The sequence below is a fragment of the Marmota flaviventris genome, chromosome X (assembly GCF_047511675.1).
Source record: "Marmota flaviventris isolate mMarFla1 chromosome X, mMarFla1.hap1, whole genome shotgun sequence".
NCBI lineage: Eukaryota > Metazoa > Chordata > Mammalia > Rodentia > Sciuridae > Marmota > Marmota flaviventris.
Window position 1 is genome coordinate 134,596,606 of NC_092518.1, and position 19,165 is coordinate 134,615,770.

At 36.9% G+C, this 19,165-nt stretch overlaps 1 protein-coding gene across 5 annotated transcripts in view; it reads right to left on the reverse strand.

The window, feature by feature from the left end:
- Gab3 (GRB2 associated binding protein 3) overlaps positions 1-18,810 on the reverse strand; it is a 57,814-nt gene extending 39,004 nt beyond the window's left edge. For all 5 annotated transcript variants that reach the window (XM_027923020.2, XM_027923017.2, XM_027923019.2 and 2 more), the window contains exon 1: positions 18,715-18,810. In XM_027923020.2, the coding sequence (XP_027778821.1) occupies positions 18,715-18,786 (72 nt within the window). In that variant the 5' untranslated portion in view covers positions 18,787-18,810. The remainder of the gene's footprint in view (positions 1-18,714) is intronic.
- Positions 18,811-19,165: the final 355 nt, after the last annotated feature.

A 19,165-nucleotide genomic window follows, 5' to 3' on the forward strand; every position in this document is an offset into this window, starting at 1 on the left:
CTATCATCCCAGAGACTCAGGAAGCTAAGGCAGGAGGATTACAAGTTCAAGGCCAGCCTCAGCAACTTAGGAAGACCCTGACTCAAAATTTAAATTTTTTTTTTAAAGAGCTGGGAATGTAGTTCAATGGTAAAGCACTCCTGTATTCAATCCTCAGTATCATAAATAAATAAATAAAGTGCTTAAGTCTTTCTCTTCTTAAAAAAAGAGCATAGGAGTAATCTGTTCTTTTTTTAAAAAAAAAAATACTTTTTAGTTGTCAATAGACCTTTATTTTATTTATTTATATGCAGTGCTGAGAATTGAGCCTAGTGCCTCACACATGCAAGATAAGCACTCTATCACTGAGCCCCAGCCCCAGCCCAGAGTAATCTGTTCTTTAAAGTTTGAAAGAACTTAGACATAAAAACTTTGAGTCAAGTATCTGTCTTGGAGGTTTATTTGACAATAATGTTCATCTCATTTTTACTTTATAATATTGATCAGGATGACTTTTTAGGGGTGAAGTGTACCTTTTCTTTTGGCAAGGTGATGTTAGAATTCTCATTTGGTATGAAAATTTGGGTGGGGTTAGATTAGTATTTGAACCTGGTTTAAAATGTAATTATACCATTCTCATGGTCAAAGACCCCAAACCACAGATTTCTTGTCAGTGCTGAAAGCCACAACATAACAGACTCACTTATTGTGAAATAGGAAGTCATGACCTAGTGGCAATGAACTGAAATAAGCATAGGAAAAAAGAGGTATGTGAGGGGATAAGAAAACAGCCTTGCTGTCATTTTGCTGCTGCCGCCATTTAGTAAGTAATAGCAAGAGCTTTATCTTGGCATGAAGCAAGTTGAAATTCTTATCCATAGAGAAGACAAGAAGGGCTGAATAACTTGGATAGAAAGTCTCCAGTAAAATGCTTTTCTAAGTACTGGGGCTACAGATATCAGCAAGTCAAACAAATAATCACAATACAGCATGATGGATGTTGTAACAGAAGGAAGTTCAGGGCCAGAGAGGGAGGACGGGAAGGCTTTTCTGTCCTGCACTTTGCAGGTCAATGGGATGTTCTTATGAGGCTCTACTTGGCAGGAAGACAGTGTGTTTTTAGGCACTGCACATGACCCACAAGGAAAGGAACCCCAACTTTGATGTCTCCCATTCCAAGCCCCTGGGAATGATGGTGCTGAGCAAGCCCACCACAATCCCTGTGCTCACAGGCTAACAGCTCAGGGAGAGAGAAAGACAAGTAAACAAGACAGGGTGCTCTGCAAGGGAAGGAAATCAACTTTGATCCCTGTTTCTACTCCAACACCAGCCCTTAGCTATGGAGGCAGCAGATCTGGAGCCACCCCAGCCAGGGTTTCCCAGCATGCTTCAGGCCATACTAGCTTATCTGAAGTGCAGAGAGACCCCACATGCAAGTTTGGAGGCCTTCCCCATTCCAAAATTATAAAATATTTAAATCTTTTTATGTTTAATTATTATATGAATGTAATTGTGAAATGCCAAACAAATCACAAAAAACTATAAAGGAAGAGATTTACTTATAAAAAGTAAAAATTATATATATATATATATATATATATATATATATATATATATATACACACACAGACACACACACACACACACACATGGTTAGCGAAGTTGAGATGATCAATATGTAGGTAACTGTATAGTTAATAAATCAAACGAATAAAGAGCTTCTATGAAACACTAAGTTAAAAAGGGCAAAATATAAAAATAAGCATATCATACAAAAAGAATCAGAAATGGCTTCAAATCATATATCCAGAAATTGCTATTTTTTTCTCTTTCTCTATTTGTTCTTTTAGGTATAAATGACAAGAGTGTGTATATATATGGAGTATGCTAATTTAAAATGGGATATATTTGCTTGGGAAAAGCACACTGGATTTCTTCACTCATTTTTTTTTCACACAGAGTAACCAATCCATCAAATAATCCTGCTAGCTCTACCTTCAGGATATATCCACCTCTACCACTCCATTCCTGCTAGGAGCCATCACTGCTTCTGCCCTAGTTCCTGCATTCAATGCAGATACTAGAGTGGTCCTGTTGCAATTCATATCAAATAATGTCATTTCTGTGTTCATAAACCCCTAATGTCTTCCTCTGTCACTCAGAGGAAAAGCTAAAGGCCTTACTTTAGCCTATAAGACCCTACATGAGTTTCTCACCCGCTGCCATCACCCCTCTCCTCACAGCTATTCCATCTCTCTCTCCTTGGGCTTCAGTCCAACCCATCACCTTGGAACATTGTCCATTCTGTCACCTAATTAAGGAGTTGGATAATGCAAAATTTCAGACAGTTTTAGCTCTCTCAAGTACAAGCACAAAGGTCTCTGGAAGGCCAAAAGCAATCCCTCCAATAGGAACCTCAGGTGAGAGCTGTTGGCAGGTGGGGGAGGAGAAGCATATGTCTGATATCTTTCTGCAGTATTAGTAATAAAATATGAATGTGTCACTTTTATTGACAGCTTATAGACACCTTTTAGGAAGCTTTTCCTACAGAGAACTAAATCTGCTATGTTCCTGCACTCATGGTCTAGGTTCTGAACAAGAACTGTGGAAAGGCTTTTCAAGAGGTTTTCCCATTAAGGTTCTATCCTCACTCTCACAAACATCTATGAGTGGAACTCATGTAAAACACACGGTATAGTCTGGGGCTATAGCTCCATGGTAGAGTGCTTGCCTACTTACACATGGGGCCCTGGGTTCAATCCTCAGCACCACATATGAATAAATAAAATAAAGGTATTGTGTTCACCTACAACTAAAAACATATTTTAAAAAACATGGTACAGAGCCTGAAGATGTAGCTGTGCCTTTGGAAATTGTTTGATTCCTGCTCATGACTTGGCTGTATTTCTTTCTCTATCAGGCCCTAGTCTGGTCACCTAACTCTCTGAATTTCTAGTCACTATAATTGCAAGTGAATAAAATGCCTTCTTCCCCTTTGTTTTCACTCTTTAATGTCCAAATAACCTTAACCACTCTTCTCACTGCCCTCATCATCCAGCTTCACCAGAAAGAGTAGGAAGCCCCGCTTTGGCTTTAGGCCCAAGTGGCTTTCTCCAATTCAGCTTTTTTTTTTTTTTTTTCAGTAGTGCAACAGCTGTTTTGCCTCCATCTGCCTCATCTTGTGCTTCTTGTCATTTCCCTACTGGTCAGAACTCTGAGAAGGAGGGGTGACTGGAAGTTGGCTGAGAAAAGCAGGCCCTGGCCTGAATGTACTAGTCTTAATTATGTGCCCCCAAACTAGATCTTTTATTCCATACCCCAAAAGATCTTCATACACTGACAAGAAGAACCAATTGCCAAAAAATGAAATTTAACAGTAATAAGGTACTGTTCCTGGACTTATCCAAAATACCAGTGCACAAAAACAGACTGGAGAATAGATAGCTTAGCAAAACACAGAGGAAAAGTAAGTTCACTTGACAGGAAGCTCAGTGTGAGTCAACGGTGTGGTGTGGCTGCCAGAACAAAGCTAATGGAATCTCCAGCTGCCTTCTCAGAAGCATAGCATCCAGATGAGGAGTGATCATCCTGCTCTGCTTAGCCCTGAATTGTCTAGGTCAGAGAACTGGTATTATTCAGTTCTGATACCCATTGAGTTCAGAAGAGATAGACAGGACAGTGAGCAAATTCAGAATCCTGTTGTGTCCTAAGGAATAGCTGAACAAACTGCTAACATTTGGAGTGAATAGTTGTAGGGCTCTAAAACTGAAAAAGAACTAGATGTGTTCTGTTTTTCTCTCAAGAGGTGACACTAGGACCAATTTCTCACAACCAAGGCTATTGAACAATTATTTGGGAACCACTTTCCTGTCCCTGGAATTGTCCAGATAACAAATGGCTGGGCAAAATGTGGCCCTGACCAACTGAGGTATTGGCAAGCAAAAGGAGAACATGGATCCGTTTGTTCTGCGCTGCTCTGACACTTTGTAATCATCTTTTTCTTTCCTTTCTGTACTATTTTATCTAGGATGTGATGGAGGCAATAAGTTTTTCAATTTAATTCACAGAGTTACAGACTCTTTGGTAGGCTTTTGACAATACTACAGACAAGGGCCATCACTCAGACAAACCTACTCCCTTTGACACAGGAGGAAAGGAAGAAGTAGGCAGTCGTGGCAGCGGATTTCTCACCACCACTAGTTCTGACTTGTGGTTTGGGGTGTTTTTTCCTGGCTGTTTAACCTCAAAGCTGCTTCTCCCATCCTCTGAACATTTCTGTGAGCTACCCAATATCATTTTGATAAGCACCTTTTCTGCTTAAACCACTTAGGGTCAGCTTGCTTGCCACTTAAAACCTTGACTGGTACAACATCTACATAGAATGTGTAATCAGTTTGAGTTTCCTCATCTCTAAAATATACAACTAGGGGAAAAGAATTAATAAATATGAGAGAAGTTATTAAAGAGTTCAAAAATATTTCAATAGGACTAGTTAATAAACACAGAGCCATTTATTAACAAAAACAAAAATAAAAAATAGAAAAACTACTGAAAAACCTAATTAACCTAATTAATGGGGTGGGGGAGGAAAAAAAATAAAAATAAAATTCATAGGAATCATTTTTTAAATCATATGTGGAAGAACTGGAACACCAGGATTATAGGAATATTTTTTCCAGAAAAGTGTAATTTACCAAAATTGACTCACAGAGAGAGAGAGAGACTAAACAGATCAATTTCCAAAGAAGAAACAGAGAAAGTTGACAAAGATCTGAATACACAAAAACCAAAGTTTTATATCAACCAAATATAATATTTATGTGAAAAATCAGCTAAAGTTTGTGCAGAAAATAAAACCAAATAGCAATCATGCCTACAAATATTGATGTAAAAATAAAATATAAAATATTAGCATGAATAATTCAATAACACAACTAAAAATAACCCAATCAACTGTAATTTACTCCAGAAGTGTAAATGTACTTCAATATTTGATAATCTATTAACAGAAATCATTGCTTTACTAAATTCAATGAAAAAATCATATGATCATCTTTAGAGATACTGAAAAAAACTTTTGATAAATTTCAACAATGACTGGTTAAAAAACACTCAGTAATACAGGAATCAGTGAAATATTTCTCTAATATGACATATATACATATGATCAAAATAAGATAGCCCACTATCAATAATACTGTTTCACATAGGGGTGTTATCCAACATATTTAATATAGACAAAAAAAAGACATCAGAATTGAAAAAAAAAATGTTGTGAAACTAGTTCTCTTCAGATGAAATGATTGTATATGTGGAAAACCCTAAAGAATCAAGTGAAGAACTACTACAAATATCAAGAAAGTTCCAAGGTAAGAGGATATGGTGTTTATATGTGGAAATTATATTGGTCACAATTTTGTGCGCCTTTAGCTGAATTTGGTTCCACCTGCCCTCCTGGTCTTGGCTGCTCCCTTAATGGGCAGCAATGGCCTCTGTTGATAGCCCCTCATGTTCTGGCTACTTTATCCTCCCTGCAGATAATACCTTCTTTTATCGTATCTGCCATGGTAGAAGCACAGAAGCTCCTATGTCCAGGCCTATCCCAACTGAATCCTTGTGTTAGTCAGCTTTTTCATCACTGTGACAAAAATACATGACAAAAAGAACTTAGAGGAAGAAAAGTTTATTTTGGCTTATGGTTTCAGAGGTTCAGTCCATGGTTGGCTGACTCCATTGCTCTGGGCCTCAGGTGAGGCAGCCCATCAAGATGGAATGGTGTGCTCATGGTAGGTGGGAAATAGAGCAGGTGAGAAGAAGGGGGTAGGGACACGTTAAACCTTGCCAGGGTAACCCCCAGTGATTTACTTCTCCCATATAGATCCCACCTTGCAGTAGTCCATTCAGCTATCAAAGGATTAATCCACTAAATGAGTTAATCCACTAAATGAGGTCAGAGCCCTTATGATCTAATCATTGCCTAAAAGCTCCACCTCTGAAATTTGCTGCATTGGGGACTATGCTTTCAACACATGAGCTTTGGGGGAATGTTCCAGATACAAACCACAATAACCTTCAAAAGCTTTGCTCCTTTCACCACTTCTAGATTCAGATAAGCAGAATATGGAGTCTGGTCTTCCCAGTAACTATTTAAAGGGACAATAAGAGACAAGAGCCACGAAGGAACTGGTACATAAATTTCTCTTCTTTCCTTGCAGCAAAAGACAATTTTGAGGTACAGTGGTCCACAGAACCTGTTCAAATACATCCAATAAAACCCAACTATTTCTGTTCTTGTGAGGCTGAGGTCAATTTGGTAACATTATTTTGCATTTTCTTTCCTTTGTCCCTTTTTCCATCACTCCTACTGCACTGGAATTATGATCCCAACAACATATTGCAAGTAAGCTTTGGATCAAGATCTGTTTTCTAAGGAACCCAGAGAAAGACACAAACAATAGCTTTGTATATTCAAAGAACAATCAATTAGTGGATATAATTGAGGAAAAGCCTCAAATATAAATAACAAAACTGAAAAATTCTAGGTATAAACTTAAAAGAAATGTATACATGCCAGTGTGAAGAAAACTTGTTTATGTGAACTTTGTAATAAGTAATTTTAGGACAACTGTATAGCCGTTAGGAAAATAAAATAAAATTGAATCCATCTTTTATGTCTGCATTAAGAAAAAGTACAAATTGATCATGAATCTAAAGAAAATATAATAAAGTAAAACCACATAGGCACTAGAAGGAGGCACAGGCAGATTCCTTTATAATCATGGAGTGGAAAAGATTCTTCCTCCATGACTTAAAATCTAAAAACTATAAAATAAAATATTGACAACTTTTACTGGATACAATATGTTTGTCACATACACACACAGAAATAAAAAAAAAACAACTTAAGCAAAGTCAAACTACAAATGACAAACTAGGAAAAACTATGCACAACTCTTTATCTCAAAAATTAAGAATAAAAAGAACAACAATGAAGAAAGAGCATGCAGGTCACAGAAAAGAAACATATGAAGAAATGCTCAACCTCCTTCTAAATTAAAAAAAAAAAACTACATTAAACCTTCACACAAATATCACTTCTTGCCTATTTGTTTTTGGCAAGAATCTTGAAGTTTGGCAACACAAAATATCAAACAAAATGTTATTCATATGACATCAGTTGTAATATCAAAAGAAAAGATGGATCCAGAGACTATCATGCTAAGTGAAATAATCCAGTTCCCAAAAGCCAAAGGTTGAATCTTTTTGCTGAGATGTGAAAGCTAATGCACAGTAAGCAGGGTGGGGTAGAAGTTCAGTGGATTAGACAAAGGGGAATTAAGGGAAGGGAGTGGATATAGGAATAGGAAACACAGTAGAATGAATCTGATATAAATTTCCTATGCTCATATATGAATACACCACAGTGAATCTCACCATTGTGTACATCCACAAGACTGGAGACCTAATTAGAATAAGATATACTCCATGTTTGTATAAACATGTCAAAATAGATTTTACTGTTGTGTATAACCAAAAAGAACAAATATAAATTTTTTTAAAATAAGAAAAAAGAATAGAATCCCCAGGTGTCCAAAATAGGGAACTGGTTGGATAAACTGTGGTATAGCCACACAACCCAATAATCTACAGCTGTCAAAAATGATGGTCTCTGGTTACTGACATGGAAATAATTCTAGGGCAAATTTTAATGAGGCAGATTAAGGTACTAAATAGTGTATAGAGCAAGCTCATTTATGTAGGAAAAGGGGGAATAAAAACCTGCAAATGTCTTTGTAAAAAATTTTTGAAATGTGTGAATTAATGTATTACCTCTTCTACAACAATTTTAAAACTGAGCAGAGGTATATTAATTGACAAGGAAGATTAACAATATTTCCCCCAAAGCAGACCTAAGGAAAGATTTAAGATTGAGATTGCATTTAAGATGATTTTATAGAAACAGAAATACAAATGGATTTTATATATGAAAAGATGTTCAACCTCACTCATACAGAAATTTAATCAAAATAAGATACTATTTATCATCTATCAACTTTGTAAAGGTCAAACATTAATAATGCAGTATATTTGAGGAGTAAACAAGGCACAAGCATTTTCATGCACTATTGGCATTGTACATTCACTTGTACTTTGATTCCGCAATTCTAAGATTGTTTTTATAAGCATCATTGCACATGACCACAAATACCAATGTACAAAGATATTCACCACAATATTGTTTATAGTAGCACGAGGCTAGAAACACCTAGGATGTAAAAAGTTGCAAATAACTTCCCTCCCTCTGGAGACAAAAACCTAGACAAAACACAGATTTTTTTTTTTTTTTCTTGAGCTGATTAGAGAGCTGTGGTCGCCAGCTCTCCCGGGATAGCTGGGATACCTGGAGAAGAGCTACCCTAGGGGGTGATCCTGAGTATAGAGACTTCCAGTTACTGTGGGGCACATGACCCAAGAAACAAGCCACCAGTATGTTCAACCCAGGTCCTTGACTTTCCTTTTCACCAGATCCAGAAACAGGACATTTGTCAACAGGATTGTCATTTAACCTGAAGAAATTCACTGTTCAAAATGTAGAACAGAATTTCTCATGCTTCGCACTATTGACATTTTGGCCTGAATTCTTTGTAATATAGGATATTTAATGGCATGTGTAGTGTCTACTTGTGAAGTGCCAATAGCACCCTCACCACTAGTTTTAACATCAAAAATTTCCAATGTTCCCTTATTCCAAAATGTTGACACACTTATACTAAACTTGCTTACACTCCAAAATTTTTTTATTACCTGAAAATGTAAATTTAAGTGGATGACTTATAGGTCCATTATTTATTTATTTTGCTAAATACAGCCATCATGACTGGGGGCAAAATACCTCCTCCACTGAGAGCCACTGTTCTATACCATCAAATACAAATGTGAGCAGATACCCAAGAATTATCAAATGTTTGAAGAATACCAAATTAAATTTTAAAAGCTCTTCCTTGAATATGGCAAATATACTCCTTCTGCTTCAGGACCTTTGCACTTGTTGTTCCCTCTTTCTAGAAACCTGTTCCCCTAAATATGGATATGGATATAATGGAGGAAGCCAGAGTATACTAAACATGTTAGAAAAAATTCTCACAGGATGGTGAGATATCCAGAAAGTATAGGCATACTGATGTTAAAAGGAAAAAGTCCTTAAAAACAGAAAACATAGCTACCAATCAGAACATCAGATAAAGGACACACACATGATAATAAGTATGAGAGAAAACTATAGACATATCTGGAGACTTGGTCTCCAATAGCTTACCTATTATCTTAATACCAAGACCACCTCTTTATGCTGTCTTCTGATGCTGGGACATTTCCCCAGCTCATTTGCTGGCTGTCACCACTATATACTAGGTGATAAAACAAGTCTCAACAAATTTTAAAAGATTCAAATTATACAAAATGTGTTGCCTGACCACAAAGAAATTAAGTTACAATTAGAACATAGAAAGAGGGCTGGGGTTGTGGCTCAGGGTTGTGGTAGAGTGCTTGCTTAGGGGGCCCTGGGTTCAATCCCCAGCACCACATAAAAAATAAATAAATAAAATAAAGGCATTGTGTATTAACTACAAGTAAAATAAATAAATAAATAAATATTTTTAAAAAAAAGAAAATAGAAAGATATTTGAAACTCTCAATATTTGGAATTCAGTAATATACTTCTAAATAACTCACAGGTCATAGAAGATATCACAAGGAAAATTAGAAAATACCTTGAAGTGAACAAAAATGAAAGCACAATATAATAGAATTTGTTGAATGCCACTAAAACAGTGCTGAGGGAAAATTAATAGCACTAAATGTCTATATTACAAAATAAGAAAAATCTCCAACCAATAGCCTCAGCATACACCTTAAATGAATTTCATAAAATGCACTGGCTACTGTGTGGTCAATGCTAAAGAAAGAAGACTGGTACAAAATAGCATATACAATGTGATTCCAATCAAGACATTTCTATAAAAAGTGCATCTATAGAGAGCAGTTCCTATCTGGGGCTGGAGATGGGAGTGGGGAATGACGGCAAACAAGCCACACAAATTTAGGGATGCCAGGTAACAAAGTTTTGACTTAATTCCATCTCAGAGTGGTCTCAGGGGATCTATGATCATTTCCCCAATCCTTGAATATATAATTGGAACAAATATCCTTGGTGATTGATCAAATCCCCACATCAGTCTTCTTACCTGTGGAGGGACGGTTATGATAGTAAAAAGAAAAAGTCACCAGCACTCCCCACACCCACTACCAGAATAGTAATTCAAAAGCAATACGGCAGGGCTGGGGTTATGGTTCAGTGGTAGGATGCTTGCCTTGCATGTGTGGGGCACTGGGTTCAATGCTCAGCACCATTTAAATATAAATAAATAAAATAAAGGTATTGTATCCATCTACAACTAAACATTTAAAAGAAAAGTAACCTCAGAGAATTACAGAAATTATCAAAGACTTGAAAAATGTAGAAGGAATGATTCCTACCACAACCCAATTTGACATGTCTGTTTGGCCTGCAAGAAGGTGGATGGATCTTGGAAAATATATTATCATACACATAATCTAGTGTTGATGTCAATTATAATTGCTTTTCTAGATACAGTCTCTTCACTAGATCAAACAAATACCATCTTGGCACCCGGTATGCAGCTATTGATCTTGCAAATGCTTTTATCTTTTTTTAATCAACGTGCAGAGTCAGCAGTGCAGTCCACTTTCAACTGGCAGAGAAATAGTACATCATTATGATTATGCCTCAAGGCTGTGAACTCTGCTGCCTACTACTTCATCTAGCCTGTGGGGACAGTGATCTTTAGACATCTCACAGACCATCATACTTGCAATCACTATGCTTAATGACATCATACTGATGAGACCAGCTGAGCACAAAGTAGAGAAGACCTTAGATTAGTAAAATATTTTTTTATAGTTTGGATATGAGCTGTCCCCCAAATGCTCCTATGTTTCTGCAGAAATATTCAGAAGTGAAATGATTGGAATGTGAAAGATATAATCTAATCAGTCCTTCCTAGTTTGAATGGACTGAGTGGTAACTGTGGGCAGGTAGGGCATGGCTGGAGAAGGTGGGTCACTTTGAGTATGCCCTGGAAGTGAGTGTCTTCCCTGTGGCCCCCTCCCCTTTTCTCTACTTCCTGACCAGCCATGAGCTGAGCAGCTTTTCTCTGCCACATCCTTCTACCATTTTTGTTCTGCCTCAACTTGGGCCCACAGTAATGAACTCGGCCAACTGTGGATTGAATCTCTGAACTGTGAGCCAAAATAAACTTTGCCTCTTCTAGGTTAATATGGTCAAAGCTATGCAAAGCTGACTGAAACAACATTGCATGCTAGAAAATATGTATTAAACGCTACAAATATTAGGAACCTGGTCCCTAAGATAAATTTCTAATGATATGGACAGGTTAATTTCTATAAAGAAGTTGTGCACATTTCATTTGTAGACAAGAACACTGACAGATTGTAATTCATGTTCAAGAAGGTAGAGGAAATCATGAAAATATTAAGGAGACATGTAAAAGATTAAAATGCACAATATGAAAAATGAAAGGTCTCAGGTGAAAGATACACTATATAAAATTAACAGGAGATCGTAGACACTGCAGAAAAAAGATAAATGAACAATTTCAAGCAGTCTATTATAGGTGTAATTGGAATCTCCGAGTAAAAGGAAAGAGATGGGAGAGAAAATAAATATTTAAAGCATTATTATTGCTAAGAAAAAACTACAGATCTGTGCATCCAAGAAGTTCAATGAACCCCAAACTGATACTAACAGTGCTGGAGGAAAAAAAGACACATTATGTGCAAAGGAATAATACACACGAGAAGACAGTGAATAACATGCGTAAAATACTCAAAGGGGAAAAAAAATTAAGCAAGACTCCTTTCCCCAGCAAAAAAAAATAATTTAAAAACTGAGGTAGAATAAATATCTTTTTCAGATGTACAAAGGCTTAAAGGCTTCATCACCAGCAGACCTACAGAGCAGAAGGCAAATTATTCCAGGTGGGAAACATGGATGAACAGAAAGAATCTCAGATCTTGTAAATATGTGCATAAATGCACTTTTCTTCTTTTAAAAATCTGTTTAAAAGATAATTGGCTGTTTTGCTGGGCGTGGTGGCACGTCTGTAGTTCCAGTGATGTAGGAGGATTGCAAATTCAAGACCAGCCTCAGCAACTTAGTGAGGTGCTAAGCAACTTAGTGAGACCCTGTCTCTAAATAAAATACAAAAAGAGCTGGGGATGTGACTTAGTGTCCCTAGGTTCAATACCCAGTACCAAAAAATAAAAAAAGACAATTGGCTGTTTAAAGCAAAAAAAAAAAAAGAATTAACAATTTATTGTGGGGTTTATAACATATGTAGAAGTAAAATATATAACAGCAGAAGCACAAAGTCTGGGAGAGGGATAATTGAAGTATACTTTTGTAAGTTTATATACAATACATGAAGTGATATAATATTACTTTGAGGCAGACTATGATCAGTTAAAGTGTATACTAAAACTCTAAAGCCATCACCATAATTTCAAATTAAACACAAAAGGCAAAGCTAACAAAGAAGATAAAATGGAATTATAAAAATAATTGATCTGAAACAGAGCACAAAGAGAAAAATGGAAACAAAGAATAAATGAGACAAGTAGCAAGATAAGAGATTGAAAATCAATGATATTAATAGTCAAATTAAATGCAATGGTCTAAATAAAAGGAAAGGATTGTCAGATTGGATTTAAAAAGCAAGACTGACTATAGCTACCTATAAGAAAACCACTTTAAGTGTAAACACTGAAAAATTAAAAGTAAAATGATAAAAATCATATCATTAATAAAAAAGAAAGCTAGAATGGCTGTATTAGTATCAAACAATGCAGATTTCAGAGCAAAGAATATAAAAAAAGGAAATTGGCTGTTTAAATTTTAAAAATTGGCAATTTATATCCCATAATATTATTTATATAACATTATTTTATTATTATTTCATAATAATAGAGGAATCAATTAACCAAATAAATATGATCTTAAATAACCTGAGGTTGCAGTGCAACATATACATGTTAAATCTGGAAAGAAACAGGAGCTTTCAGAGAGAGATTAGAACCAAGCTCATACTTATCTGGGTCAGAGACTACCAAATACCAGTAAGAAGAATTCACCTAGCATACTTGATGAATTGGTAGAGGCTGAGTGTAGTCTAGAAAGAAAATGTGAAGCCCTTAAGGACCATAGGTAGAAGAGGTTTGCACTCTTGGCTTTTCCTCCACAAATTCTATGAAGTGCAAGGAGTAAAACCAACAATGAAATACTGCTGGGGATGCTGCACGAAATGAAGTCTCACTGAAAAGCAATAATACAGGCAGAAACTTGAGCCTGCCTAAAGTAAAGTGTGTTGGAAATGAAATAAGCAAAATACATTTTTCTCATTTTAATTGCTTGAAAAAAACTGATTGGTTAAAGCAAAATTAGAAGCAACGTATCATGTTTCTAGTATTTACAATGCATGACATTGACATGGCACTATATTGCTTTAAGGGCCTCACACTGCTCAAGAAGTAGTGCATTACTTAAAGGAAACCTCCTTAATTAAAGATGTCTTTTTATGCTCTAAGACAACTGCTAAAAATTTGTAAAAAGTTATGAATAGTAAGTTAGTAATGGAGACAAGTGTAATAATAAAAATGCTTATTTAACTCAGGAGAAGGCAAAAACAAAGAAGGTAAGAATGAATAAAAAAGCAAGACTTCAAAACAAAGAATAACATCAGAGTTATAGAAACAAATAAACAAAATGATTTCTGTTACCCAAGAAAATAATAGTGCTAAATGTATGTAACAAATGATCATCAAAATATATGACATAAAAATGGAACTGGGCTGGACAAATTCACAACTACAGATAGAAATTTTCATACTTATCTCTTAGTAACTGATGGTAAAAGTAAGCAGAAAATCAGTAAGGATATGGAAGAACTGAAAACACTATCAACCAAGCTGGCTTAATTAAAATTTCTAGAACATTCCACCCAATAATAGAAAACTCATTTTCTTCAAGTGTATACATAATATTCAATAAGGGAAATTATGTTGTGGGCCATAATATAACCTAATAAAATTTAAAGAATAGAAATGATATAGTTTGTTCTTAGATCATAATGAAATTTAGCTAGAAATTAATAACAATGAAATTTTGAAAATCCCCCAATATTTGGAAATCAAACAAAAAATTGTAGACAATCCTTAAGTCAAAAAGGAAACCTCAGACAGAAATTAAATAATGTTTTAAAATGAATGAAATTAAAACATAACAATTCCAATTTTGTGGGATGCACTTAAACCACGTTTAGAGAGAAGTTTGTAGCATTAAATGCTTATATTAGAAAATAAGAAAGATCTCATATCAGTAAATTAAGTTTCCACTTTAATAAACTAGATAAAGAAGTGATAAAATTAAACCCAAAACAATTAGAAGGAAGGAGATAATAAAGATAGGTGGGTAAATCAATTAAATCAAAAGCAGAAAACAAGCAGAGATCAATGAAACTCAAAACTGGTTCTTAGAAAAGATACAAAACTGATTAGGGAAAAAATAAAGAGGACATAAACTACAGCATCACAAACGGAAAAGGAGCCCTCATTGCAAATACTAATAAGAGAAAATGACCAACTTAATGCCAATAAATTCAAGAATGCAGATGAAATAGAAAAAAATCCTTGAAAGTCACAAAATATTGAAGCTCAATCAAGAAGATATAGATAATCTGTTTAGCCCTGTATCTGTTAAACAAGTGGAATTCATAGTTCATCTTCTCACAAAGAAAAGCCCAGTCCCAAATGGTTAAATGGTGGATTCTAACACTCATTTAAGGAAGAAGGAATACAAATTTAGTACAATATCTTTCAGAAAAAAAAAAAGAGGAGGGAACACTTCCCATTTTATTTTATGAAGCCAGCATTATGCTAATATCAAAACCTAACAAAGACAGCACAAAAAAAGGAAAACTGAAGCCCATGTCCCCCACTAACAGAGACACAAATATCTTCAGCAAAATATTAGAAAAACAAATCCAGCAATACATGAAAAGAATAAGACATTACAACCAAGTAAAGTTTATCTTAGGAGTTCAAGTCTGGTTCAACATTAAAAAATGAATCAGTATAATTTACCTTAGTAACATGCTATAAAGAAAAAAGCTTATTATTTTTTTTATAGATGCAGGAAAATCATTGAACAAAATCAAATTCATGATTTTTAAAAAAATTTTTGACAAAATTAGCAATACAGGGACAATTCCTCAGTTTGTTAAGGACACCTACAAAAACCCTACAGATGACATACTAAGGTCAAGAAACAGTAAAGGATCTCTGTTTTTATAATTTCTATGCAACATTTACCATACTGCAAGTTCCAAGAACAAACAAGGCTCCTAGAACTAATCAGTAATTTTTAGCAAGGATACAGGATACAAGAGCAACAAAATCAAATGTCAAACTAATTCTAAAATTGACCGAAACAAAGGACCTAAAATGGTCAATATAACCCTGACAAAGAAAACCAAAGTTGGTGGTCTAAACTATCTCATTTCAAGAATTATTATAAATTTGTGGTCATCAAATCACATGATGTTGGCATAAAAATAAACAAATAGTTCAATGGAACAGACTTGGAGAATCAAGAACCAGACCTACATTAAATGTGATAAATTGATTTTTTTACAAAGTTGCAAAAATAAATCAATGGAATAAAAACAGTCAACTCAATAAGTGGCATCAGAGCAAATGGAATCCATATGCAGGAAAGTGAACCATGACATATACTTTACAACTTTTACAGATTAACTTAAAATGAATGATGCATCTAAATATAAAATGTAAAATCATAAAAATTTTAGGAAAAACAGGAGAAATTTTTCAGAATCATAGGGAGGTGAGGTGTTCTTAGATTTGACAATGAGAGAGCATGATCCATAAAAGAAAAAATGGTGTTTTTATTCCATAAAAAAATTGAAATTCCAGTTTTACCAAAGATACTATAAAGAATGTGAAAAGACTACAGAGTAGTAGAAAATATTTGTGAATTACATACCGAACAAATAACTTGTATCCAGAGACAATACAAGTAAAGCCCTTAGCATAGTGCCCAACAGCTATAAACAGTCAATAAGTATGAACTATTATAAGTTTGTTATGATTGTTATAGAATTCTTTAAACATGAGAAAATAGAAGTAAATCAAATTTTGTCAATTGGGAAATATAAGTTATGATAATACATTTATCACAAGGCAATGGTCTAAAAGAAAAACAAAGTAAACATATATGTGCTAACCTGGAAAAAATATCCAGAATTGTTGTGAAGAAAGCAAACTGCAGGACAATTACCATAAAGTGATCCATTTGTGCAAAATAGTTACATATTTTCTGGAAAATTTTCTAGCATGATACTACACTGCTAACAGCTGTTATCCCCGGGGAGGGGAGTGGAATAAGAAGGGGTGCAAAGGGAAGATAGGATGGTGGAAGAGGGGACTTTCTCTTTGTGCTTATTCCTATATTGTTTGAATTTTTACTGTAGGAATAAATCTCTCTATTACTTGTAAAACAAAAATTACAAAAGAAAAAATTCAACTAACTTTTAAAAAATCAGTAAGCAAGAATAACTTTCTGGTTGCCTTGGCTAATGGAATGAAGTGGATGAAGTACAAGCTTAGATTGAACTAACCATTTTGCCTAAACACAGACTGAGCTTGCATTTGTGGTACTGATGCAGTGCTGCTTGCTGACCTGCCAATACAAAGAACTGAATTATTGTCCTGGTTGTGCCACTAGCTTTGGTTGGTATTGTGTTAAACATGTTAGATTATGAACTTCTTGAGGACTAGGATCAAGTCTTATTTCTCTGTCTTCCCAGCACAAAACCTCTAAAGAGTTGGTGCCCAGTTCATGGGAGGAAGGAGAAACTAGTTGTGACAGGAGCTTAATTAAAGCCTTTAAAGCCTTAGTGAATAACAGCTCTGCCTAGGCCCGTGGAAGTGACACACGATCGACATCTAGTGGCTAAAAGGGTTCCTGCAGACTTTAATGATAGAGGAAATCGACTTTTCTTTTTGAGGTGTGTTTCAGAGACCCATGCTCTAAAAACATCGAAAAAGTAGCGCATGAGAGTAGAAATAGGTTTTATTCTCTTGTTTCCTTTTAGTGTTAATGAGACTTTAAGCAACTGCACAGTTAGGGAAGCAGCTGGATGAGGTAAAGCAGTGAGATATAAGCCTTGCTCTTATGGACTCTTGGACTCAAAAAGAATGATGCAGGGACATACTTGTGGCTAATCAGAGAAACGTTACTGCTTATCTATCTACCTTGTCTATATGCTAAGTAGAACAACATTCTCCTAAAATGTTGCTTATAGGTGCAAACAACAAAAATCTTTTCAAAGACACCAAAGAGTGAGGAGTCTTTCCCAGGGTGAATGGAGAAAGAGTCTGTGAAAAATTGTACTTCAGGAAAAGATCCTGTCACAAATTCTAGAAGTATTCATACATTACCTAAGTTTTCTTTGTGATCTTGTCTCTTCAATTTCCATACAATGTGTGCTCTTAAATGTGGGAATGAAAAATATTGCTGAGGTAAGGGACAGCTGTTTGAGAGCTATAGACAAGAGCACCAGGCTGAACAGGCATTTGGCCCTGGTTACATCAGATCGGCGCTGGCATGGGTGGATTTGTTCCCACCCCAGTGTTCTACAGTTGCCAAGAAATTAGAAATTATGAATAAGATGGATCCATCAGGCTACTCCCAACCAAAAACTTTTTAAAGCTCTAATATCTATTTATATGCTGCTCCCAGAGGACTGAAGTGTTTCTTCCTAGTTGCTTGAAGAACAAGCTCAGTAGCAATCAGGTCTTTAAGCAGAATGTTTTTAAGACCTTATCCTGAGTTCTCAGGATGAGCTGTTAGTAGCATAATTAAAGACGGTAATAGGATGTGTAGGAAGATGTGCTCTTCCAAGTGTCCCTTATTTCATAATAGTAAAAGTCAATCATTCCTGCTGGACGAGAAAAATGCGGTGTCAGCATTAAAAAAAAAAAAAAAGCTGAGAAGCGACACGAAGAGAAATGAGTTCATACTATGTAGAAGACTGTAGACAGGCATGTCCCTAGTGATAACTAAATGAGAGATGGCTCCTTAGAGTCCAAGGGTAATGCAGGAGCCTCCCTGCCTGCTGTATCCAGGCAGGTTTCCTCTTGCTGTCCACTTCCCTATCCCTTGCCCTGTTCCCTTCGCTGGGCAATGGGAATCAGATCCACTTCCCGCCAGAGGCAGGAGCACTCATGGAGATGTCTCCCTGGTCTCTCTAGCACCTGGACTTGTGCCTGAGGCTTCAGCCCCAACCCACCTCCCTCTGCCAGGGTCAGCAACTGTCCAAAGCCGCTGAAAGCCACAAGCAAGAGCCACCGGGATCTGCCCCGCTGCAGGGCACAGCCGCGACGCTGGCTCGACGTGCAATTTCGCTTTCCGTCGATCGGCCTCGCCTGCAGACAGGGCTCTGGGAGCGGCTGCATTTGGCGCGCCCAGAGCCCTGGGGCTCCCCGTGGCCTTGGCGCGGCCACTGCACGGGCAAGGGTAGCAGGACACGAAGGCCAGGGGTGCATAGCGCCCCTACTCACGTAGCGCTGCAGCTTCCTCTCGGGGGGCGACTTGACCAGCCAGCCGGTGCACACGGCGTCGCCCGTGCTCATCGTGGCCGCTGCCGCCGCCGCTTCCTCCAGCTGGGCCGGCCGCCTGCAGCAGGAGGAAGTCGGGCCAGGGATGCTGGCGGGGCGGGCCCAAAGCCCGCCCGCCCAGCGCCGCTCCAAGAGGCCGCTGCGACCCCCACCTCCGGCCACCAAGGCCCCCGGGGAAGGGACAGGAGCAGTTGCACGCAGTCTTAGACGGCGGGAAAAAGCAAGCAACGAAGTCGAGAAAGCCCCTTCGAGCAAGTGCTGTGACTGGGGACCCTGGGCAGGGCGCCTTGGCGCTCTCAGGGGCCCAAAGAACTGTGCTAATGGCAGAGCCCAAGCCCAGAGTAGCAAGGGCCACGGAAGAGCGCCCACCGAAAGAACTCTGTGATCCAACGGG